General features: G+C 38.4%; 1 protein-coding gene across 5 annotated transcripts in view; it reads left to right on the top strand.

Moving 5' to 3' along the window:
• LOC133553273 (serine/threonine-protein phosphatase 2A 56 kDa regulatory subunit gamma isoform-like) overlaps positions 1 to 26,779 on the top strand; it is a 66,191-nt gene that overhangs the window by 25,422 nt on the left and 13,990 nt on the right. For 4 of the 5 annotated variants that reach the window (XM_061901295.1, XM_061901294.1, XM_061901296.1 and 1 more), the window contains exons 4-13: positions 16,292 to 16,491; positions 22,072 to 22,182; positions 23,995 to 24,087; positions 24,160 to 24,290; positions 24,380 to 24,439; positions 24,527 to 24,635; positions 24,983 to 25,036; positions 25,990 to 26,160; positions 26,231 to 26,358; positions 26,433 to 26,534. In XM_061901295.1, the coding sequence (XP_061757279.1) occupies positions 16,292 to 16,491; positions 22,072 to 22,182; positions 23,995 to 24,087; positions 24,160 to 24,290; positions 24,380 to 24,439; positions 24,527 to 24,635; positions 24,983 to 25,036; positions 25,990 to 26,160; positions 26,231 to 26,358; positions 26,433 to 26,534 (1,159 nt within the window). Of the gene's footprint in view, positions 1 to 9,269; positions 9,432 to 16,291; positions 16,492 to 22,071; positions 22,183 to 23,994; positions 24,088 to 24,159; positions 24,291 to 24,379; positions 24,440 to 24,526; positions 24,636 to 24,982; positions 25,037 to 25,989; positions 26,161 to 26,230; positions 26,359 to 26,432; positions 26,535 to 26,779 lie in introns of those variants that run through there. The other variant, XM_061901298.1, reaches the window with a different exon arrangement.

The following is a 26,779-nucleotide window of genomic DNA, read 5'->3' as shown; positions in this document are numbered from 1 at the left end:
AAAAGCCAGCATCTGTGATGGTATGGGGGTGTATTACCGCCCAAGGCATGAGTAACTTACACATCTGTGAAGGCACCATTAATGTTGAATGGTCCATACAGGTTTTGGAGTAACATATGTTGTCATCCAAGCAACGTTATCATGGACGTCCCTGCTTATTTCAGCAAAACAATGCCAAGCCACGTGTTACAACAGAGTGGTTTTGTAGTAAAAGAGTGCAGGTACTTTCCTGGCCCGCCTGCAGTCCAGACCTGTCTCCCATCAAAAATGTGTGGCGCAATATGAAGCGTAAAATACGACAGCGGAGACCCCGGACTGTTGAACGATTAAAGATCTACATAAAACAAGAATGGGAAAGAATTCAACTTTCAAAGCTTCAACAATTAGTTTCCTCAGTTCCCAAACGTTTGAGTGTTGTTAAAAGAAAATGTGATTTAACACATGCCTTTTCCCAACCACTTTGGCACGTGTTTCAGCCATGGAATTCTAAGTTAATTATTATTTTCCCAAAAATATTAAGTTTATGAGTTTGAACATCAAATATCTTCTCTTTGTAGTGCATTCAACTGAATATGGGTTGAAAAGGATTTGCAAATCATTCTATTCCGTTTATATTTACATCTAACACAATTTCCCAACTCATATGGAAACGGGGTTTGTAATACTTTGTTTTCTGCAGAATGTTTGTGATGACAAGCAAAAAACCCCCAAAATAACAGAGAAAAAATGTGTTCGCTTTACCCCTCAAACATACCGAAAAATAAACAGAACTGTGGCCCTAAAACCAGGTACGGACCGCAGCATGGACCTGTAGTAAATACATTTATAGATAGGTACAAAATGACAGTTGTCAACATTTGGCATTTATTACCTCCATCAAACATAGCGGAAATCTCCGTCACAAGATATCGCGGTAGTAAATGGTAGGGATGCTTGGGTTTTCCCGCGGGACAGATTTTGGATGCTGCTGTCCTGTCCTTTGGGGAACCCTGCTCTAGACCAGTGGTTCACAACCTTTTTTCAGTGAGGTACCCCCTGTGAACATTTTTTTTTTAATTCTAGTTCCCCCTTAATAAGAGCAAGGCATTTTTGGTTGAAAAAAAGAGATGAAGTAAAATACAGCACTATGTCATCAGTTTCTGATTAATTAAAGGCCTACTAAAATTAGATTTTCTTATTTATACGGGGATAGCAGGTCAATTCTATGTGTCATACTTGATCATTTCGCGATATTGCCATCTTTTTGCTGAAAGGATTTAGTAGAGAACATCGACGATAAAATTTGCAACTTTTGGTCGCTAATAAAAAAGCCTTGCCTGTACCGGAAGTAGCAGACAATGTGCGCGTGACGTCAATGGTGTGAGGGCTCCTCACATCCTCACATTGTTTATAATGTGAGCCACCAGCAGTAAGAGCGATTCGGACCGAGAAAGCGACGATTTCCCCATTAATTTGAGCGAGGATGAAAGATTTGTGGATGAGGAAAGTGAGAGTGAAGGACTAGAAAAAAAAAGAACGAGGGCAGTGGGAGCGATTCAAATGTTATTAGACAGATTTACTAGGATAATGCTGGAAAATCCCTTATCTGCTTATTGTGTTATTTGTGTTTTAGTGAGATTATATGGTCGTACCTGAAGGTCGGCCCCGCACCTTTCTTCAGCACCAGTCAATGGGTGGTGGCGATGCCCATTTCTGCTCTTCGCAAGGGACCTTCTTCGAAACACGATCTTTCGAAATGATCGCTGCATAATACACTGTACTTTGTGTGTGTGGTCCAATCCAACCGTGTTCGCTTGACATCTCTGTTCCATAGTAAAGCTTGACTGTCATCTTTCGGGAATGTAAACAATGAAACACCATCTGTGTTTGTGTTACCAAAGGCGGCTGCAATACACTGCTTCCGACCTACAGATTTCTTCTTTGACGTCTCCATCATTCATTGAACAAATTGCAAAAGATTCAGCAACACAGTCCATAATACTGTGGAATTATGCGATGAAAACAGACGACTTATAGCTGGGAACGGTGCTGGAACAAAATGTCCTCTACTATGCACGCGTCATTATACCGCAACGTTTTAGCATGATACTTCCGCCTGAAATAAAAAATTGCAATTTAGTAAACTAAACCGGCCGTAATGGCATGTGTTGCAATGTTAAGATTTCATCATTGATATATAATCAGACTTTGTGGTCGGTAGTAGTGGGTTTCAATAGGCCTTTAAATTGTATAACAGTGCAAAATATTGATAATTTGTAGTGGTCTTTCTTGAAGAAATAATTGGGAAAAAAAGATATTAAAATAACTAAAAATTTGTTGAAAAATAAACAAGTGATTCAATTATAAATAACGATTTCTACACATAAAGTGCCCTCTTTGGGGATTGTAATAGAGATCCATCTGGATTCATGAACTTCATTCTAAACATTTCCTTACAGAAAAATAAATTTTTCAACATCACAAAAAAATCAAGCTGTCAATACTGAAAATTGCATTGTTGCAATTATTTTCACAGTTTATGAACTTACATTCATATTTTGTTGAAGTATTGCTCAATAAATATATTTATAAAGGATTTTTGAATTGTTGCTATATTTAGAATATTTTTAAAAAATCTCACGTACCCCTTGGCATACTTTCAAGTACCCCCATGGGTACGCGTACCCCCATTTGAGAACCACTGCTCTAGACCATCGCCTGAAACCCGGAAATGTCCGAATGTGCCTTTAGGTCATGTAATTGCAACCCAGCTATTGCTACTGTGGGATCCCTAACCCCCAGTCTAAAAGCTCCCATTGTCTCAATTGTGACCTCAAAAGTTTCAATCTGGCTTTTCATCTATTTTTACTGACTTTGTTTCCCATTGTGGTATTTCTTTCTCCTACATTGTTCAATAAAGCTACACTTAAATGTGTCACAGCCAATTATGCAAGCACAAAGATGACATCATTACCTGATCCCTCAGCAGTTTTTAGTGTTTCTCGGTTTCTATTTACCATTACTCCATAACTCTATACTGTTTCTATTATTTTGCCCCTCTCATGTAAGCTAACCTGATTAGTGTTAATGAGTCAGCATTTTTTCATTTTCTCAACTAACGTAATTCATTGCACAAAATAGCTGCGTTGTTTTAATTGTTTCCATACACACTACTGCATTAGTGGCGTTATCTTGCTGCTTGGGCAAAATGGACCTCATAGGCTTCATTCACATCCTGCGTTGCTCATACTGAGAAGACATCCTGTTTTCTGTCACAATCAGCTGGTCTCCTGCTGCGGGCTACTAGACGGCCATCTGTTCTGTGCATGAATTCAGAAATACCAGAAATACCGTTGTGCATGACAGGCAGTGTCACCCGCCAGGAAGAGGTTAACCAGTTCTCAATTAAAACACGCATTTGAGGAAAGGCTGCCGCAGAAATGACACTTCGTCTTAGTTGCAGTTTGTTTTTTAAACAAATCACTGCTTTCTACTGGGCCAGCAGAAGTTTAGACACACCGCCATTCTGTGTTTAAAACATCAGTTTTAGTAACATAATTCAAGCATATGCAGAATTACTACTTTTAATAAACAATGAATTAACTTAGAGATTGGACAAACATGTTTGCCAACTCTTACAACAAAGTATTGATACACAAGCATCGGATATCAACAGCGCTGCTTTCAGATGTTAAAATAGCAACATACTTTTTGACTTGGTTTGACAGGTTTTTGTTAGCAGCAAACAGCATATCATATTGTCTCCTTCATATTTGAATCACAGTTACACAAAACTTGACTTTAGCCATTAAGAACAAGGTGTTGTGGTCTTTATTGGCTAATTATTCAGCTACAAACTGAAAGTAAGACCATCACGACATGCTAACATAGTGCAGGTGATCACACAATGATAACATAGAGCTGCAGATTTGTCTCTATTACCAGCGTTTTTAAAGTTACTCATTGTTCGGTCAATTTTTTCCTAGCCCACCATTATTGCTTTGTTTGAATACATAGGAATAACAATAATTGCTATCTGAAGGGGGCAGCACAGTGGTAGAGTGTCTGCCTCACAATACGAAGGTCCTGAGTAGTCCTGGGTTCAATCTCGGGCTCGGGATCTTTCTCTGTGGAGTTTGCATGTTCTCCCCGTGACTGCGTGGGTTCCCCTCGGGTACTCCGGCTTCCTCCCACCTCCAAAGACATGCACCTGGGGATAGGTTGATTGGCAACACTAAATGGTCCCTAGTCTGTGAGTGTGAATGTTGTCTGTCTATCTGTGTTGGCCCTGTGATGAGAGGTAGCGACTTGTCCAGGGTGTACACCACCTTCTGCCCGATTGTAACTGAGATAGGCTCCAGCGCCCCCGTGTCCCCGAAGGAAATAAGTGGTAGAAATGGATGGATGGCTATCTGAAGGACTCGTTTTTTATTTTCTTCTTCTTTTTTTTTGTTTGGAATTGTTTATCTATCGTTCACAATCCTTATGAGAGAAAAAAAGACTTGTTTTTATTTGCATTTTAATTTGTAATAATCACCTCGTTGTAGGTGGCTAGCAATGCAACTAATGTGATCATTTCATACTGCCTTTAAATCACTTTGAAAATGCATTCAAAAACCACCAATAATACTTTATTTATATTTAGGTAATCTGTATGATAACCAAGCTGTAGCGAACCTGCCACATTGTTTTTCTAAGAGCGAACACCGAGGAAGTGGCATTAGCTGCAAGCTCGCTACGGGAAAAAGTAAGCTCGTATCTTGCGTCAGCAGCTGAAAGATTTTGAGTTCGTAATACACAATGCGATATAAGACACCGATCTGCACTGACTGAAAAAACATGAACAATTATATTAGAGTATTTTCAAAGTATTAGGCAGCATTTCATGTTTTGTTTGTACACAGCCAGCACTACACCGTATGTATTGTAGTTTTACGGTGATGTGGTGCATGTATCATGGTCAATATTATAGCGACTTACTTGATGGACATTTGTCTGCTTAGTCAAGTTGGCCAAAGCCATTTCTAGTTGGTTTTGGGAACATTAAAGTGCAGTTTGATTTGATTTTATGGTACTGTACAATAATGTGTACCAACACGTAAAACACGTTTAATTATTATTTCAGGAACAAAATGTTTTTCTATCCACAAACAAAAAGAACAAAGTTTTCTTCTAGTAAAGACACAAACAAAATGCATTTTCTGATTAAATTAGTTGGTGTGTTAATTCTCCCAGTCCGGCCCAGTACAGTCACATTTCAGTGCCTGCAAGTCCTCATTTACAGCGGGGTTACTGGTGCGCTGCAGCAGATACTGAAAGTATATGGTGTCATTAAAGTTGCTGCTGCTTTTTAAATGTAGTTTTAACTTCTATGCTTGTGTTAATCATATTTCTTTATTTTGATCTTCTGGGCTGCACTTCCAATTGTTTAATGGGATGCAGCACAACGCGATTAAACATTAATTATGTTAGGGTCCATGGTTCAATCCCCACCTAGTACCAACCTCGTCACGTCCGTTGTGTCCTGAGCAAGATACTTCACCCTTGCTCCTGATGGGTGCTGGTTAGTGCCTTACTTGGCAGCTCCCTCCATCAGTGTGTGAATGTGTGTGTGAAGGGGTAAATGTGGAAGTAGTTTCAAAGCGCTTTGAGTACTTTGAAGGTAGAAAAGCCCTATACAAGTACAACCCATTTACCATTTACATTGTGACGAGACTGACTTTTGCGACGGTGGAACGGGACGGTCTCGCGCACACACTGACACAAACATTTTCATAAACACAAGCTATTGTACACAAACACACACTTATTCACAGACACACAGGATCACGGTCAATAAAAGTGGATTATTCCGTGCAGGATTACACCAAGCATTGTTGCTTCCCTACTGGTTACTACTGCGGTAAGTGGTTACAACTTCTAACAGAAATTTCTGCCATGTTTGATCAAGGAAATATGGTAACAGCTTATCACTGTGATCTAATTCAAATTAATCACAACAAACGATCACGATCGTATAACAGCTCAGCCCTACCTAATGCCTCCTTAAAACAAACTTTGCAGCGTGCAGTCACTTGTTTCACGCTTGTTTAAAGGCCTACTGAAACCCACTACTACCGATCACTTAGTCTGATAGTTTATATATCAATGATGAAATATTAACATTGCAACACATGCCAATATGGCCTTTTTAGTTTACTAAATTGCAATTTCTTGTTGAAAACGTCGCGGAATGATGACGCATACGCGTGACGTCACAGACTATAAGGAAATATTAGCGCTGCACCAAACACGGCTAAAAGTCGTCTCTGTTCATGGCGTAATTACACAGTATTTTGGACATCTGTGTTTCTGAAACTTTTGCAATTTGTTCATTTGATAATGGAGACTATAAAAAACAATGCTGTTTTTGGAAAGCGGTGAATTGCAGCTGTCTTTAGCACCGAGACACAGCGGATGTTTCTTTGTTTGTTGTGAAGCGGAGCGGTCAAGCGAACAGGTTTTCTCTACGTCAACCAGCATGTTTTTGGATGGGGAAATTGTGATCTATATCTTACCGGAGAAATCATTGGATTATTCGTCGTCCTGCAGCAGCGGCAGCTGTGAGCTTGGCTCCTCGGCTTCTCTCTGAGACACTTCGTGTTCACCGCAGCCATCCGACCTCGAGGTATGTCTTTACAATCTTTTACAATCTTTAAAATCTCACTAAAACGGTATTAAAACAATAAGCAGATAAGGGATCTCCTAGAATTATCCTAGTAAATGTGTCTAATTAAATCTGAAAAGCTCACACTGCCGTCGCCCGGAGCCGTCGCTTTTTTTTTTTTCTCTTCTATTCCTTCACTATCAATATCCTAATTCACAAATCTTTCATCCTCGCTCAAATTAATGGGGAAATTGTCGCTTTCTCGGTCCGAATTGCTCTTACTGCTGGTGGCTCACATTATAAACAATGTGAATATGTGTGGAGCCCTGCAACTCGTGACGTCACGCGCACATACTTCCGGTAAAGGCAAGGCTTTTCTATTAGCGACCAAAAGTTGCGAACTTTATCGTCGATGTTCTCTACTAAATCCTTTCAGCAAAAATATGCCAATAATCCCGAAATGATCAAGTATGACACATAGAATGGACCTGCTATTCCCGTTTAAATAAGAAAATCTCATTTCAGTAGGCCTTTAAAAAAACCAAACAGAGTACTGGCAAAGCTTTTCTTTTCTTTAGAGCAAACATCTCGCTCCTGTTAGCCATGTTTTGCTGCTCAGTGTAGTAAGATGACGGCGCAAGGTACGGAAGCTCCTAAGTGGCAAAACTTATGGTGGAACAAGAGGAGAAAAAAATATATTTTAAAATGTTTAAACCTTGTGCAACAACTTTCTCATTAGTAGCATCAGCACTAAGCAGTGTGTTTCCCATAAATAAGTTTGGAATGCTACACATAGATTGGGGGCTACCTGTTTGCCCCGCTCAAAACACATAACAAGACTGTCATTCAATGTAGCTTTTCCTTATAACTTCATACAGTATGTTGCAGTACGGGTCGCAAATCGACAGAACTCTTGTGTACCTGCCCTGCCAGAGAATAAGAAGACAATGGAGGAGGGATCAGTATTACCAACCTATAACGTAGAAATACACAATTTATTTTGCATTTTATTGCTCAGGCCTACTTATGTGATTTTTTATTTTTATTTTAAGATGGTTAACCTGCTATAAAATGATCCAGCTCACCTAACACTCAGGATACGTAATAAAACATGTAACAACTTTTTCATGTAATTTTCTTTATCAAATATTGGATAAATGGGACGGCGTGGCGCAGTGGAAGAGTGGCCGTGCGCAACTCGAGGTTAGCTGGTTCAATCCCCACCTAGTACAAACCTTGTCACGTCCGTTCTGTCCTGAGCAAGACACTTCACCCTTGCTCCTGATGGGTGCTGGTTAGCGCCTTGCATGGCAGCTCCCTCTATCAGTGTGTGAATGGGTAAATGTGGAAGTAGTGTCAAAGCGCTTTGAGTTCCTTGAAGATAGAACAGCGCTATACAAGTACAACCCATTTATCATTTATTTATTTAAATACATCAAGAGCTGAGGTCACATATCTCCTCGTATACTCTTCAATATGCATTGAGCATAATACACTTTGTGGCTTCTGAAGCTTGAACATATTTTAACTGAATGATAAAGTGTGTTTAGTTTGGACCTATTTAAAGTGGTCAAATGTAATGTGTGCTTAATGTACTAGAACACTGGTTCTCAAATGGGGTTACGCGTACCGCTGGGGGTACTTGAAGGTATGCCAAGGGCTACGTGAGATTTTTTAAAAATATTCTAAAAATAGCAACAATTCAAAAATCCTTTATAATTATATTTATTGAATAATACTTCAACAAAATATGAATGTAAGTTCATAAACTTAGAAGAAATACAACAATGCAATATCCAGTGTTGACAGCTATATTTTTTTGTGGTCATGTTCCATAAATATTGATGTTAATGATTTTATTTTTGGGAAGAAATGTTTAGAATGAAGTTGATGAATCCAGATGGATCTCTATTATAATCCCCAAAGAGGGCACTTTAAGTTGATGATTACTTTTACGTGTAGAAATCTTTATTTATAATTGAATCACTTGTTTATTTTTCAACAAGTTTTTAGTTATTTTTATATCTTTTTTTCCAAATAGTTCAAGAAAGACCACTGCAAATGAGCAATATTTTGCACTTTTATGCAATTTAATAAATCAGAAACTGATGACATAGTGCTGTATTTTACTTCTTTATCTCTTGTTTTCAAACAAAAATGCTTTGCTCTGATTAGGGGGTACTTGAATTAAAAAAATGTTCACAGGGGGTACATCACTGAAAAAAGGTTGAGAACCACTGTACTAGAAGTCCTATTCTCCACATAGATATTTAACACTACTAGCGGTTTAATATTTTTTCTTTAATTTGTGTTGATCTACCTTTAGATGGTCCGTCTTGTTGACCGTCCGTGGTAGAATGACTGACTGCAATAGCAGTTTTGATTTGTTACTGTGTGTGTATTGTTTTGACACCAAGTTTGTATGACTGATGACGGCCTTCTAGTTTGCTCCGTGTCCTCAAATCACTACTTCAGCCACACCATTCTCTCCCACGCTGTGTCAGCCGGGCCCTCCCCTCATGTTTGTTTATTCCTGGAGCCGGTCTCCACGTGACCCCAGCCGGCCAATCAGGTGGAATGACATTAAGAGACGAGCAGCTTCCCTCTAGTGGCAGGGGGAGCCTCATTTTCTGCTTCTAGTGTTAAAATGGAGGCCGGCTCCTCGTTGTAGCGGGCTGGCCGCCCTCCTCTCCCCTTGCGGTCACCTCATTGATGTTGGCATGCACTACAGCGGCCATTGGGATGCTTGTGGATGCGCCGGGCTCCAATGAGCCCTTCCAGCTTGTGGCCCTCGTGCATTTTAGAGGTGAGAGTAGGAAACGTTGCCACCTCTAGTAGTTCTGTGTTTTTTGTGCATACTTTGTGGTTTTGTAGAAACGTGTGTACTTGTCAGGTGACTTTCCTTAAAGCTGGTGCAAGATGTTGAGCAGCATCGCTTATTCCTGAGAGAGGAAGGAGAAAGTTTGGGGGGCAGTTTGGAGTTTCCCATCCTCTACCAACTCTTCCGATGTTGGAGGAAGTAAGGTCAACGTTTGATGTTTTTGTTTTTGGTCTGGAAACATAGTAGCTCATGCAATAACCTCTAAGGCTCATGACCCATTTAAGAGTTTCCTGTGCTCTCTCACGCACGGAAAAGGTTACCTGCCCGCCAGTTGCGCAAAAAATACATGTGTTGTGTTCTTGGGGGTTGGTCTCTTAATATTTAATTTCTCACAGGAACCCAAGTGCTTATTGTGCAACAGGAGCCGCTTGACTTCTCAACACCTGTTTCAATTAATTGTGGAAGCTCCTGCCACCAGCTGGCATGTAATGAAAAAACAAATATTAACCACAGGAGTTTTGTAACAAGTTTGTGCAACTTTTTCTGAAACACAGCGAACTTTTGCAAAAGGAAACCAATGATTCAAACTAGCAAACATTTGTTTCAGGCAAATTTGTTGTCAGTGACTACAATTACACTGCAGGCCAAAGTAGCCCAAATGGGATTTTTTCAAAATCTGTTTTTTCCAGCTGACTGTTTGCACTGCAAGTAAATGTGATCTTTATCAGATTCCAGTGTAAATGTGCACAGGCCTCAATGTGGCCTCGACGTTCCTTGTGTGCGCAGTTCAATAAAGTGAAAACAAAGGAAGTTGACCGGGTTCTGGGAATGAATAAAGAAGTCGCTACTACTCCTATAAAATGAAGTCGCCACACTTTAAAAATGTGTGTTTTTTTATCTGAAAATAATTTAAAGTCAAAATGGATATATATAGTGTAATATATTTGGGAGGGAACACGGACATCAGCATGGGTGTATGTTTGCTTTATTTTTCAACTCACTTACATAAACTATTTACACAATGTACGTAACATGCAAGTTAATACGAGTGTAATTCCGGTTCTTTAACAATTGCTTTTGCTTTCAATTCTTTAGAATCAAAATATATATTCATATAGCTTATTACACGGTACAATGTTATCACAGTATTAAGGTCACGGTAAGTTATAATTGTGGTATAAGCCCTCCTCCCTACAAAAAGACTTTAAAATATTATGATGTGTTAAATGAAGTGGCAGGGGTTTTTAAGAATAACACACTTACTGTAATTGAACTCTTAACACATTGCTAATAATTCTAATGATATTTATTACTACAAAAAATACTTTTTAAGTGAAAAGAATTGTAAAGCATAAAACAACAATAATGTTCACTTTAGTGTCTTTCAAATGTTACTTGCTGAAAAGCGGTGCCGTCCACATTGGGCATGTTTATATCAGTCTGGAATATGCTGTTTCTCAGCAAAGTTAACCAACAAAATAACTTTTATTAATGTAAATACCTCACAAGCTGTTTGGCTTTGCTGTCTTCAAATATATTTTCTGGGTGACAGTTTACTACAGACATGGGCAATTAATATGACTCGGGGGGGCCACAATTGTCGGAAAAAATGCGTCAGGGGCTGGTGTGTCTTTTATTGATATATATATATATATATATATATATATATATATATATATATATATATATATATATATATACGTATATATACGTATATATACGTATATATATATATACGTATATATATATATATATATACGTGTATATATATATATATACGTATATATATATATATATATATATATATATATATACATATATATATACATATACGTATATATGTATATATATATATATATATATATATGTATATATATATACATACGTATATATATATATATATATATATATACGTATATATATATATATATACACGTATATATATAAAATATAATCTTCATCCACATTCTTGCATCGCAATGATCACATGTTGCCGCTATTATTTGTCCATGGATTTCGCATTTTTTCAATCCACTGTTGTTCGTTCAGCATTCAGCATGTCATGAACTGTCTCGTTGCATATTTCACTTGCGTGATGCTGGCACAGCCCATGTATTTGTTCTCATATTTTTTTATATTTTGTGGGGATTTCAATCACGGTTTTGTCACAACCACCTTCAGAGTAGAAGACAAATTTTCAGCTAGCGTCCCATGAATGACAATCGGCTGCCTTACAGGAAGGGTTTGTGTGAACAAACGAGGAAACACAAATGTGCTACGCTAAGGACGTGGGGCGGCTGCAGTTATTTTTTTGCAAGGTCAGTCAGCGTATTTGATGACGTTTGTAAACAAGTAGTACATGATTAATCTAAAGCAGTAGCTGCACATTGCATATTTGATGAGTTTAACACCAGTGTCCTGCCTCTCTGCTCGTGGTCGCCATGGTTATGTTCACCCAGCTGCCTTGATGACTGACTATGAGGGAACAAGTCAGCGTTGGGCCTCAAAGGAAGGAGGAAATGGCTCAATATATCTCAAGCAAGCTGAAATAATGTTATCGTCATGTTAAGTGTTTCATTGATTTTGTGTTACACCACTGGATGGTGTGTTTGTTTTTTTCAAGTGGTTGCTCAGCCGCTGCATGATGGATGAAGCTGTGACGAACTAAATAATTGATTGAATAAGTCTTGATAACACCATATTGCGCGTGGGGGGTTGGGAGGGGGCAGTACATCTAAAAAGGACAGCTCCAGACTGGAGAAACTGATCAGGCGGGCCGGCTCTACGATCAGAATAAAACTGGACTCACTGGTGACGGTGGCAGAGAAGAGGACAGTGGAAAAACTAGTGTGCATCATGAATGATGCCAGTCACCCTCTGCATAGTGTTGTCAGTAGCCAGAGGAGCCTGTTCAGTGCTAGACTGCTTCATCCCAAGTGCAGGACGAATAGACTAAAAAAACTATTTGGTCCCACACGGCATCAGACTGTACAACTCCTCTCTTGGGAGTAAGTGGGCGTACTAGGATGACAGGGCATGCAAAACAATAACATATACCCACATTATTTTTTTAATTTTTTTTACTTTTTTAATTTGATCTCAATTCTGTACAATGCTGCTTGAATTTAAATTTTACCGAGGTTAACTCTCCTGAAGGAATCAATGTAATATCTATCTATCTATCTATCTATCTATCTATCTATCTATCTATCTATCTATCTATCTATCTATCTATCTATCTATCTATCTATCTATCTATCTATCTATCTAAAAAAAATAATTTACATACATTTTAAAACTCATCCGTTATTAGTAAATAGTATGAACATATTTTTGTAGTACAATGTAAGACATTCTGTATACTAGTTGCATCTGCTGGTCTTTCCAGTAGGGGAAGCCTTTTTTCAGATACACTTTAAACATGAGAACAGTCTCCAATAGCAGAGGAAGGATATAAACATGTTAGATTTTACAAAGAAAACGTCACTTAAAAATGATAAATGTCTCCATATCAACGGAATGAAAGTTGAACCGTCACTTAAAATTTTTTTATGACTCCATCAACAGAATGGCAGTGCTTTATATTTCAAGATTTCTGATTCACTAATGTTGCTGTTAAACAAAAAGGGATTCAGCCCAGGCAGGTCATCTATTCATCATGCGGAAGCCCTGCGCCCCCCTTTCGATCACTCTTATTCATTCGCTCACTGTCCGTGGGCGGGACAAAGTCGGGTATTTATCCAATTGTTTGGTTTGGCTGCAGCACTGTGACGCTACCACATCATTGAAAAAAGTCTCGCCAACTGTTGCAAAAGTAGCTAATTCTAACAAAAAAATTAAATACATTCACGCATTTGGTCAATGAAATGAAAACGGAAAAGAACATATTTGACAACCTTTTTTATATATTTTAGGGGAATCTGAACTTTCCTTGCAATATTTAGCAATCGCCCCTGCTGTATATCTGGCATCACATGTTAAACAATGCCGACAAGTCAGATCCATGACTTCAGGACGAGGTTAGGCTCAAAGGGCAAGTTGGGTCCGGCAGTGTTCCGCTGCTGGAGAGCCATCGCCCAAGCCGCCAGTCGCCGTAACAAAGGTGCGGCAAAGCTTCGGGACCCCTGAAGGCACTCATTTATGCCAGCATAACTTGACTCTAAGTTCCACATTTTCACTGTGACAAAGTCACGCCGACATCATTCTTTTGTCTTCTGTCTGCTCCAATGTTTCACCCTCTTTTTGTGCTCGCTTCTATAACCAGCATTTCTTCCTGCTTCAAAAAGATAAGGTTGTGAGTCCTCAAATGTCCAAATATAACCATCTTCATTGTCTGTTACCAAGTCTGCCATGAATAGCAAACACAAGCGTTTGTTTCCGGAAGTAGGAAGTGCACTGCTATGAAAACTGACATAAATGTGCTAAAAGAAATTCTCGCAATGCTTAAAACGACCAAAAGTACAATAAACATTATACGTACCCTGCCTTCTGCCCGAGTGCAGCTGAGATAGGCTTCAGCACCCCCTGTAACCCCAAACGGGACAACCGGTAGAAAATGGATGGATGGATATTTTACATAGTGTTATGAACATGTGTATATACATAGTATATATAACGTTGATTGAGGGCTTGGAAGGCTACAAAGGTGACTGCCATTATACTCATCTTTCAAGCGTTCTTCTCATCTTTAGAATCCTAGGAAAAAATATGTGTGTTCTTGTCTCTCATAATGATTGTGAACGATAGGCAAAATATAAAAAAGTGCGGTTCTACTTCAAGTGGAATCGAGTGCCCATACAAAAAGCCCACAGATTTCTATTGAGTACCACGGCGAAATAAGCCGCCACAAAGAAAGTTATTTGCCACCAACAGTGATGTTTAATGTCCATTTATATATATCATTGATAGTTCATTTGGATTTCCAACAGATAATTATTGAGCCAATATGAGGAATTATCTCATGATATGAGGACTTATGTCATACCAATAAATACATTTGAATGAATATATTTTTTTCCCAAAGCCTGTTGTAAACTTCCCACAAGCTCATTGTGAACAACGTTGATTGTGTGAACTTCTTTTGCTTTGTCTTTACATTTTCCTAGCTATATGCACCAAATGTTCTACAAAGATTTCGCGAAGAGGGTAAAAAACATTACGACTTAACACATCAAGCCTTATCAGCCACATGAAAAGCCAGTGGCTTTAACAGTGTTTTGAAAGCCTATAAAAACGTCTTCTGCTAAAGAAGTTGCTGCAAAGAAAAGTGTGCACACACTACATTTAACCGATTGTTAAATTTATCCTTTCCAGTATCGGTCTTGAGAAGCACAAAGTTAATTGTATTGGTATCAAAATATTGTGCATCCCTATTTTACACTGTTATCTGCATGTACATCTCTGATGATGTTCTATAAAAATATGTTTTGTATTTAAATACCTGGTTTTCTGGAATGGATTAATCAGATTTGAATTATTTCTTATGGGAAAGATTAGCTTTTGTTTTTGTACAATTTGGTTGTTGGAAGATTTGGAAAAGATTTCTATTAGAAACTGATTTCCTCAAGTATCGGCCTCCATTCGAACGGATCCTGTCCCAATTATTTACGAGGTGCATCAGCCATTTAAATAAATGCCACACTTCAAATAGACACTTTCCTTCCCCCACTTGCTTGATGTAATTACCTGTATTCTGACAATTTATAGAATCAGCCATCAGTGTGAATCACTACATTTTCCAATTATAGTTTGTATTAAAGGGGAATTTTGCCTATTGTTCACAATCTTTATGAAAGACTTGGCGACGGATGGATTTTTAATGTAAAGCAAACAGAACGAGATGTTTCAATCCATTTGGTAAGTAGGAACAATCTTGACGGTAGCATTCGGTGTGGAGTGGTGAAAGGGAGGGTAAGTATGTCATTGGGGTCATCGGGTGGGCACCCTGCTTTGACGTTTTGTTGATTGAAGCCCACGACGTCTCCAGAAGGCCCAACGGTGTAACCAGAAATCAGTGATGAGGAGAAAAAAAAGGCAAACATTGTGATGCCTTTTTGAAATGCGCCGCGTATGCTTAAAATGATCAAAATACTTCAATATTAAATGTTATCATAAATGTGCCCGTTACTACATTACGTATATACTTACATCATGTACTGTATAAAAAACCCTAATGAAGGTGTTTGGATTTTTTTTTAGGGGGTCTATAGGCAGAATTGAACAGCTCCTATAGCAGGGATAGGGAACCTGTGGCTCTTTCGATGTCTGCATCTGGTTCTCAGATAAATCTTAGCTGACATTGCATAACACGATAAGTAATGAATAATTCTGCTGGTAATCACAGTGCTGAAAATAACATTCAAAATACAAAACATTCTCATCCATTTTAATCCATTCATCCATTTACTACTGCACCTGTTCAAGAAGTATTTTATGTATTATTGGTTAGCTTCAAAATAACAATGTTATTAAAAAGAATAAGAGACTTGTTATACTCTAAAAATGTTGGTCTTACAAAAAAACGCACGCATTTAGTTGTATTCAGTGTTAAAACATATGGCTCTCATGGAAATACATTTTAAAATATTTGTCTTTCATGGCTCTCTCAGCCAAATAGGTTCCCGACCCCTGTCCTATAGGCTCCATTGTGAGTGCACTTTTGATCGCATTTATTTAATATTTAGAATTCTTTTTTTTTTGTCAATTACTCCGTCATAATGATTGTGAACGATAGGCAAAATTCCCCAAAAAAGGTGCAGTTCTCCTTTAAGGGAAAATTTATTTCATGTGATGAGCAGCTGTGAGCAACCACTTAATGCTCTCTTTTGTGGTTTGCCGTCGTGCAGATGTCCCCCCTGCTGAGCAGGAGAAGCTCTTCATCCAGAAGCTGCGGCAGTGCTGCGTCCTCTTCGACTTTGTCTCGGACCCACTGAGCGACCTGAAATGGAAGGAGGTGAAGAGGGCGGCGCTGAGCGAGATGGTGGAGTACATAACCCACAACAGGAATGTCATCACCGAGCCCATCTACCCCGAAGTGGTTCACATGGTTAGTAAGCCAATGGTCTCATGCTCCATCATATCTGTTCACATGTTGTTCAAAATATAGGAACTTGCATGAGAATGGCTGACCCAGCTCTGCTTCAGATAAGGATAATAATCATCCCGTTTGTGAAGATAGTTACATAATTTTTCATTTGTCTTCATTTCTATCACTCTTTCACGCTGTCAATTTTATTGAATCATGTGACTTGCGCTGTGCTTTCTGTCACGGGCCCAGATATTACTTAAGACTGAAAAGGTGGTCACACTATACTTACTTTTCCAATGTTGTTCATTACACTCTTTTCAACTGTCTGTCTCAGGAAGTTGTTGAGTAGCCAAAACTTGTTTGCTGTCCCTTCTGTTCCGTTTTTGAATTGTCGTGATTTGGCTTATAGTTGTTGTGTTGTGGCGTTTACCTTTGTTGTGACTTTGTGACTACCATAGCTGTTTATTAAAATGAGAGTAATAGCAGGTCAAAACAACTGCTCATTTAACCTGAAAATATTTGGTTGCACTTATTTTTTTTAAATTAATTTATTTTGTATTTGTGATATTTATATGTTAAGCAATAGCAAGAGTAGCATGTAAACCTACTCTTTATTCAACCTAAAGAGATTTTGGCTGCACTTTATTTTTTATATTTATATTGTATTTTATGTTGTGAATCAAAAGCAGAAGTAGCAGGTATCAACTTTTAAAATTTTGGTTACTGTACTTTTATTTAAAAAATCTTGAATATTGAAAATAAAAGCAGAAAGTGTTACTAAAAAGGTACTGAATCAATTTCAACGCACTGAATCATTTCGGATCATATCATTCTAAAAAATTATTTTCAATGAATTGTATCGGCAACCACAGATTCTTAAAAAAATTGAATTGTTGGTAAAACAAATCATTACACCACTACTTAAAAATGGTACTTTATACACAGTATATATATATATACATATATACAAACACCGTTTCCATATGAGTTGGGAAATGGTGTTAGAGGTAAATAAAAACAAAATACAATGATTTGCAAATCCTTTTCAACCCATATTCAATTGAATGCACTACAAAGACAAGATATTTGATGTTCAAACTCATAAACTTTTTTTTTTTGCAAATAATAATTAACTAAGAATTTCATGGCTGCAAGACGTGCCAAAGTAGTTGGGAAAGGGCATGTTCACCACTGTGGTACATCACCTTTTCTTTTAACAACACTCTATAAACCTTTGGAAACTGAGGAATCTAATTGTTGAAGCTGTGAAAGTGGAATTCTTTCCCATTCTTGTTTTATATAGAGCTTCGGTCTTCCAACAGTCCGGGGTCTCTGATGTCGTATTTTACGCTTCGTAATGCGCCACACATTTTCGATGGGAGACAGGTCTGGACTGCAGGCGGGCCAGGAAAGTACCAGCACTCTTTTCACGAAGCCACGCTGTTGTAACACGTGCTGAATGTGGCTTGAAATTGTCTTGCTGAAATAAGCAGGGGCGTCCATGAAAAAGACAGCACTTAGATGGCAGCATATCTTGTTCCAAAACCTGTATGTACCTTTCAGCATTAATGGTGCCTTCGCGGACGTGTAAGTTACCCATGCCTTGTGCACTAATGCACCCCCTTACCATCACAGATGCTGGCTTTTGAACTTTGCGTCGATAACAGTCTGGATGGATCGCTTCCCCTTTGGTCCGGATGACATGATGTCGAATATTTCCAAAAACTATTTGAAATGTGGACTCGTCAGACCACAGAACACTTTTCCACTTTGCATCAGTCCATCTTAGTTGAACTCGGGCCCAGAGAAGCCGGCGGCGTTTCTGGATCTTGTTGATAAATGGCTTTCGCTTTGTATAGTAGAGCTTTAACTTGCACTTACAGATGTAGCGATGAACTGTATGTAGTGACAGTGGTTTTCTGAAGTGTTCCTGAGCCTGTGTGGTGATATCCTTTAGAGATTGATGTCGGTTCTGTAGATGTTGAAATCCCTACATTTCTTGCAATTGCACTTTTAGAAGCGTTGTTCTTAAACTGTTTGACTATTTGCTCACGCAGTTGTGGACAAAGGGGTGTACCTCACCCCATCCTTTCTTGTGAAAAACTGAGTATTTTTTGGAAAGCTGTTTTTATACCACCCGAACGCCTCCCTAGGGATGTGTTTAGGGCACGTCCAGCTGGTAGGAGGCCACGGGGAAGACCCAGGACACGTTGGGAAGACTATGTCTCCCGGCTGGCCTGGGAACGCCTCGGGATCCCCCGGGAAGAGCTGACGAAGTGGCTGGAGATAGGGAAGTCTGGGCTTCCCTGCTTAGGCCGCTGCCCCCGCGACCCGACCTCGGATAAGCGGAAGATGATGGATGGATGGATGTTTTTATACCCAATCGTGGCATCCACCTGTTCCAAATTAGCTTGTACACCTGTGGGATGTTCCACATAAGTGTTTGATGAGCATTATTTATATTCTATCAGTGTTTATTGCCACCTTTCCCAACTTCTTTGTCACGTGTTGCTGGCATCAAATTCTAAAGTTAATGATTATTTGCAAAAAAAAAAACCGTTTATCAGTTTGAACATCAGATATGTTGTCTTTGTAGCATATTGAACTGAATATGGGTTGAAAATGACTTGCAAATAATTGTATTCCCTTTATATTTACATCTAACACAATTTCCCAACTCATATGGAAAGGGGGTTTGTATATGTGTGTGTGTGTGTATATATATATATATATATATATATATATATATATATACACACACACACACACACAGGACTGTCTCAGAAAATTTTAATATTGTGATTAAGTCCTTTATTTTCTGTAATGCAACTAAAAACATGAAAATGCCATACATTCTGGATTCATTACACATCAACTGAAATATTGCAAGCCTTTTATAATTTTGATATTGCTGATTATGGCATACAGCTTAAGAAAACTCAAAAATCCTTTCTCAAAATTTTTTTATATTTCCTCAGACCAAGTAAAAAAAAAAAGATTTATAACAGCAAAACAAAATCAAACATTTGAAAATGTCAATAATGCACTCAGTACTTGGCTGGGAATAATTTTGCACGGATTACTGCATCAATACGGCTCGGCATGGAGGCAATCGGCCTGTGGCATTGCTGAGGTGTTATGGATGCCCAGGATGCTTCAATAGCGGCCTTTAGCTCATTTGCATTATTGGGCCTGGTGTCTTTCAGGTTCTTCTTCACAATAACCCACAAATTCTCTATGAGGTTCAGGTCAGGGGAGTTGGCAGGCCAATGGAGGACGGTAATACCATGGTCAGTACACCAGTTACTGGTGGTTTTGGCACTGTGGACAGGTGCCAGATCACGCTGGAAAATCAAATCATCATCTCCATAGAGCTTTACAACAGATACAGCTTCAATAGCCGTATTCCCATGGTCAAGCCACTCCTGAACTCTAGACAACGGAATTTCCCTCAGTCAGCAATGGTTTTGGTCCACTGTGTTTCATCAAGTCCAGAGTCAATGCAGCTGTGTACATGCTTCCATCTGTTGTAAAGCTCTCTCTCTCTATATATATATATATATATATATATATATATATATATATATATATAGAGAGAGAGAGAGAGAGAGAGCTTTACAACAGATGGAAGCATGTACACAGCTGCATTCATCACACACACATACATTATATATATATATATATATATATTTATATATATATATATATATATATAATGTATGTGTGTGTGATTACACACACATTATTCCGACGTTTGTTATCCTGTTACAAACGTGCTCTCTGAGCATTTTTCAATGTTGCTCCATTATAAATTGTACCAGATTTGTCCGCGTTGCAATATGCAAAAAAAAAAAAAAAAAAGCCTTTTGATGTCAACTGACCCGCGACCCCAAAAGGGAATAAGCGGTAGAAAATGGATGGATGGATGTCAACTGAAACATTGCCTCAGTGTCGCGCATTGCACAGCTGACCATCGAGATGCAAATTTGTCTTTTTTTGTTGTGTTTAGTTCAGCCAATCAGCATGCAAATGTGTGTGCTTCATTTCCACCAATATGTTTTGAAGCTTGTCAAAGGCTTTCATCATCAAAGTGTCGATCGTCAAAATGCTTTACAGCCCGATTCACCGTGCACTTGAGTTTGTCAGGATGATCACAAATTATGCACACCTGACTAACCGTGGCTGTAACATAATATTTTGGCAGACCTTTAAATGGAACCATGGTGGTTTCCTTCTCATGACTCCAACAATTATTATTTTCTTTGGAAAGACAATTTCCCCCTTGAAGACGTTTTGGAGTGAATTACCTTGATGAAGTTTATACAATTAATTTAAGCGCAAACTAACTTAATAGTGCTAAGTAAATTATAAAAAATATTTTTTAAATAATTTGTTTTAATCTAAAGCATAAATTGTTGTTTTGAATAAACTAAGGTTTTCTCTTCAACTAGAATGGGATTCAGTAAATAGCAGACCTGCAAAGGTTGAACCATTCACAAAATTATGTCCTAGCATTGTGTCCCAAAGGTTGACGCAATCAATTTGTCGCAATGGGGATCTTATCTGGGGTATGATGGGGCATGGTGGAGGCGATGTCAAAATGACATCATCTGGTAATCTGCATATTTGGCTATGACTTATGTATTTAAAAAAATGCAAAGTAAGTCTTACACATTTAAATACAATTCTCTGTTATTGGTTATTAGTATCAACATACTGTATCTGTTTCTTGTTACATTATGTTGTTTCGCCATTTTTCAATTGTTGGTACTTATTTTCTTACTACAATTAGGGAAGCTACCCTATATATACAACTACAATTACCAACAACATAAAACACAAATATGCTAGTTTTTCCAAAGAAAACATCACTTAGAGAAATATGAAATTCTCAATTTAAACTCGAAACAACTCAAATATACACAATGAAAACAACAAAATGGCTAAATGTATTGACAATCAAAGTTGCGCTTCAATTTCAAACATTTAGGCAGCAGTAGAGTTATACATTACAGTTAATTGACTTATCAAATATTGACCCAGGCCTATACAAACGTTCAACAAAGGAAATTTAAACGGAACAAAATTGACTGAAAATAGCAAATGTATTATCATATAGTCACCAAACTATGTGGACATTTAAATGGGCAGCACATTTGTACGATTAGGCCAGTCTGCTGCTCTCCACTGTGTACTGACTCAGAAAACGTGTTCCTCAAACCTCAAACAACATTTTTTAAACGCAATACGTATATCACTTGTAAGGTGATGTGCGATCTTCCTCTATCTTACATAATATTTAAACAGAAAAGTTTCTATATTTTACGCAGTTTTATTTTTAAACTTGTGGCGGGACAGTCTAGTGTGAACGCCGCCTCTTGCCCGAAGCCATCTGGAATAAGCGCCAGCTTACCATGACTTTCAATAAGATAAACAGTATAGAAAATGAATGGATGAATGATGGAACACAAAAAAACTCCTCAAGCTAACTTGACTTGATGTTTCTCATTCTGCAGGCTTTGCAGCAGTGCTCTATTTGAAATTTCAAACTGAGGTTCCCTCACTCTTTCTCCCTCTCGCTTTCTGTTTTTGCCTTAGTTTTCCATCAATATGTTCAGAACGTTGCCGCCATCATCCAACCCGACAGGCGCCGAGTTCGACCCCGAGGAAGATGAGCCCAACCTGGAGGCTGCATGGCCACATCTACAGGTGCAGAAAACATAACACAGGGTTCCTGCACAAATATGGAAAGTATATACCGTATTTCTTTGAATTGCCGCCGGGGCGTTAATTAATTTAAAACCTCTTCTCACGCCTGCGCTTATCAAAGGCATGGGGTAAAAGTAAGCATGCGCTAATTATTTTAAAACCTCTTCTCACCCAGGCACTTACCAAAGGTATGCTGTAAAAAATTGAGTGTGACGCAAGCTTGGACCTTAAATCCTACTGAATAGCTCTTAATCTTCTTCCCTTTATGCGATTTCAAATTACCGGTATTGAAATCAGCCTCCTCCATTTTAAAAATGATGACAGGGAAAGTGTCACTCGTGACGTCACGAGTTTGACCAGGCAGTAATACTAAGCATGCGCTAATTATTTTGGGAAGCGAGTTTGACCCGGCAGTAATTCAAGGCAGGCGAATACTATATGCCATGCGGCATTTCAAGGAATCAGAATCAGACATACTTTATTAATCCCATGCGGTAATTATATTTTGAAGTTTCCAAGTATGATGAGGCACCTGTGAGTAGGTTGATTAGCAACATTAAATTTACCCTAGTGTGTGAATGTGTGAATGGTTGTCCATCTATGTTGGCCGTGCCATGTGGTGGCCACTTGTCCAGGGTGTATGCAGCTGGGATAGGCTCCAGACACCCTGTGACCCTGTGAGGGACAAGCAGTAGAAAATGGATGGATGGATGGAAAATAGAAACTCAATGCTTTCTAAAAGATAAGATTATGAACATCTAAGAAATATTTAAATGTCTTTTTTTTAATGCGCTTGCTCGTACCATAAATATGAAGACTAGCTAGGACACGCCTCTTTAATATGTGTGCAAACGATAAACTAAGTTGAGCTGGTGGGAGCAAAATTTCAGGGCATTCCACTGTTGTAGAAGACACACAAACTGAAACAAGAATAATGATGGCTAATGTACTTGCACACTACGCCTTATAATTGAAACAAGGACACTGGGAATAACTTAGAATTGGTATTTAAAGAGAATGTTGTTTTGTTGATAAGAATTGTTTTAATGTTGACAAACTAAACTGAATGAAAATAAGTTGAGAAATAATCAAGTTATATTTGTGTGCTACAGCGCTCAGTCATATCTAGTTTCCATATTAATGGCAGCTAAAATGTTTATGTGAGTGCACACACTTGGCTATTTGGCCCAGAAAACTTTTGGAAAGTTGAAGACATTACAGTCAGTTCAATATTCTTGTGCAACTTTATTTGTTATTATTATTATTGGCTTTTATCTAGTTTGCACTTCGTCTGTATTATTTCTATTATCATTATTATCGACTCATTTTTGCCTTTTTATTTTTATTTTTGTGTTTTAATGATGTTGGATCTGTGTTGTTGTTGTTGTTGTTGTTGTTGTTGGGGACAAGTGTTGTAAATTAGCTTTGGCTACAAACACTATGATGCATACATTGGATAACTGTTTCAGATGTCTATGTTTTTTGTATCTGTCCCTATGTCAAATAAACCTTAATAATAATAATAAAATAAAATAAAATAAAATGAATTTATCTGGCTTTCATTAATATTTGTATGATCTACATAACCTTGCTAATCTCCCGGAATTTATATGATGACATAATGGCATACATGAAGCATTTACAACCAATAATTCCATAATTTATTTACATGCTACACATCTATTTACCTTTATTTTTTATTGAAATGTCCGTAATATGTCTGGGAAAAAGTATGTAATTTTTTAAATTTTACATTTGTAGGAACATTACACCTCATTTTTTAACAATATTTGAATGTTTTTCTTTTCACAGCTTGTCTATGAATTCTTTCTACGCTTCTTAGAGTCCACAGACTTTCAACCTAACGTAGCCAAAAAGTATATTGACCAGAAGTTTGTAATGCAGGTAAGATTGCCTTTTAATAAGTCCTGCTTTCTAATTATAGTTATGTTCAATGGTGTCCTCCTGCACTTTTAGCTCTTAGAATTGTTTGACAGTGAAGACCCCAGAGAAAGGGACTTTTTAAAGACCACTCTGCATCGCATCTATGGCAAGTTTCTGGGCCTGCGAGCGTACATTAGGAAGCAAATTAATAACATATTTTATAGGTGAGTGTGTTCTAGTGTGAAGGTGTACCATTGCTGTTCCTTCAATACTCCACATTAATACATCCTTTTTTCTTTGTTTTTTGTTGCAGCTTCATTTATGAGACAGAACATCATAATGGAATTGCAGAATTACTGGAAATATTAGGCAGGTAAGAAGAAAATAAATTTTTTTAAATACTGTTTTTACATTTAATTTAGCTAACGAGTCGTTAACGTTCTGCTTTTGCCTTTTCCAGTATAATCAATGGATTTGCTTTACCTTTGAAAGAAGAACACAAAATATTCCTTCTCAAAGTTTTGCTGCCATTGCACAAAGTCAAGTCGTTGAGTGTTTACCACCCGCAGGTAACGGCAGTGATTTTCTTTTTTTTTTTACCAAGGGCTCCATAATGAGAAATCACATATTTGTATTTAAAAAAAAAAAAAAAAAAAAAGCCTAGCCCAATCTAATGTGATAAGAAATTATATACTATATACTTTATGTTTGTCACTTTATCATTTCAGCCATTTATTCTTCATCTTACACATTTTTGCTCTTACTCCCCATATTTTTAGTCATGGTATTTTTAGAATGTGCGATAAAAAATAAGCTGCAAAATCTGCCTGAGCACTAACCTTTATTCAAGGTCCCAAAAATCCATGAGCAGAGCACACACAATATTTGCTCAGTTGTGTTCCCTTTGTCCCTTTAGCTGGCCTACTGTGTGGTACAGTTCCTGGAGAAAGACAGCACGCTCACTGAACCGGTAGGTTGCAACGTGTCTGTGTTGTTTTTCCTAAATGTAATGCAAAGATGCGGTCAGGTTTGTTACTGCATACTATCTAATATACTTCTGCTTTGGAGACATTGTATGTCTAAATATTATGCAACAATACTTATTTGATACTTGTTTTATTGAAAAATGTGCTGTTTAGACTGCACTATTGCTCAATGAAGGCCAATTGTTATATATGTCTAGCTCGTGTGCTATTAAAGTTAAAGTACCAATGATTGTCACACACACACTAGGTGTGGTGAAATTTGTCCTCTGCATTTGACCCATCCTATTGATCACCCCCTGGGAGGTGAGGTGAGCAGTGAGCAGCAGCGGTGCCAAGCCCGGGAATCATTTATGGTGATTTAACCCCCGATTCCAACCCTTGATGCTGAGTGCCAAGCAGGGAGGCAATGGGTCCCATTTTTTTATAGTCTTTGGTATGACTCGGCCGGTGTTTGAACTCCCGACCTACCGATCTCAGGGCGAACACTCTAACCACCACTGAGTAGGTTACTGTGTGCTTAACTGTTGTGTATCTGCTAGCTCCGAGTAGCTTATGGCCTGCATGGCTCGCCCTCTCCACTCATCGCCGTCTTTGCTAACAAGAGTCTTCAATATCATTTATATGCACTTCACCTTGTAATTGCACATCATTATTTTCTATAAAATGTCTTTTGTCTCCATTTTTTTGGTGTCTTATATGGATAAAATACATTTATGTTTTCTTACTGGGCAGTTTCCTTCGGTTTTTGTCTGGTGCAATTAAATTTTTATGGCAACTTTTGGTAACGGATGAATAACAAAAACCAAGCTACTACTGTGTTCCTCAAAGGTTTAAAGACATAACCTGATACCCAACCTCAGCAACGTTGGTATTAGATAATTGAAAAGCCACATGGTCAATTCTTTATGGTAATCAAATAATCCTGCCGTGTGTGCAGACAGTGATGGCTTTGTTAAAGTACTGGCCAAAGACCCACAGCCCCAAAGAAGTGATGTTCCTTAATGAGCTCGAGGAGATCCTGGATGTCATTGAGCCGTCTGAGTTTGTCAAAGTAATGGAGCCCCTCTTCAGGCAGCTGGCCAAATGCGTGTCCAGCCCGCACTTTCAGGTATAGTGCTCGCATGACACACAGCAGGTTGTCTTAACCGTGTGTGTCACCTTATTTGTGTGTCCATCAGGTGGCCGAGCGGGCGCTGTACTACTGGAACAACGAGTACATCATGAGCCTGATCAGCGACAATGCCGCCAAGATCCTGCCCATCATGTTCCCCGCCCTGTACCGCAACTCCAAGACACACTGGAACAAGTGAGTGTCTCCCCCCGTTTGCCCGCAATAACTGCTTTTACAGCCACGAGCGCTAACGCCTGCGCGCCTTGCAGGACTATTCATGGCTTAATTTACAACGCGCTGAAGCTCTTCATGGAGATGAACCAGAAACTCTTTGACGACTGCACGCAACAGTTCAGGGCGGAGAAAAGCAAGTAAGACACCACCGGAACGGAACGCACTACCATTATTAATCAAGTTTGAAAACATATAGCGGGCTTTCTCAGGTCTCAATTCGTTTTACATTTCTTGTTAGAAAGCCATTATTAATCAAGTTTGAAAACATATAGCGGGCTTTCTCAGGTCTCAATTAATGGGAAATGTATAATGTGATGTCACTCTCTTCTTTGATAGGTTGCAAACATTTAAACTGGAAGTGGGTTTGGTCTAATAGTAGTAT

Source organism: Nerophis ophidion, linkage group LG05 (assembly GCF_033978795.1).
Source record: "Nerophis ophidion isolate RoL-2023_Sa linkage group LG05, RoL_Noph_v1.0, whole genome shotgun sequence".
Classification (NCBI taxonomy): domain Eukaryota; kingdom Metazoa; phylum Chordata; class Actinopteri; order Syngnathiformes; family Syngnathidae; genus Nerophis; species Nerophis ophidion.
The sequence above is the reverse complement of the archived record's forward strand: the minus strand, read 5'-3'. Positions and strand labels throughout refer to the sequence as shown.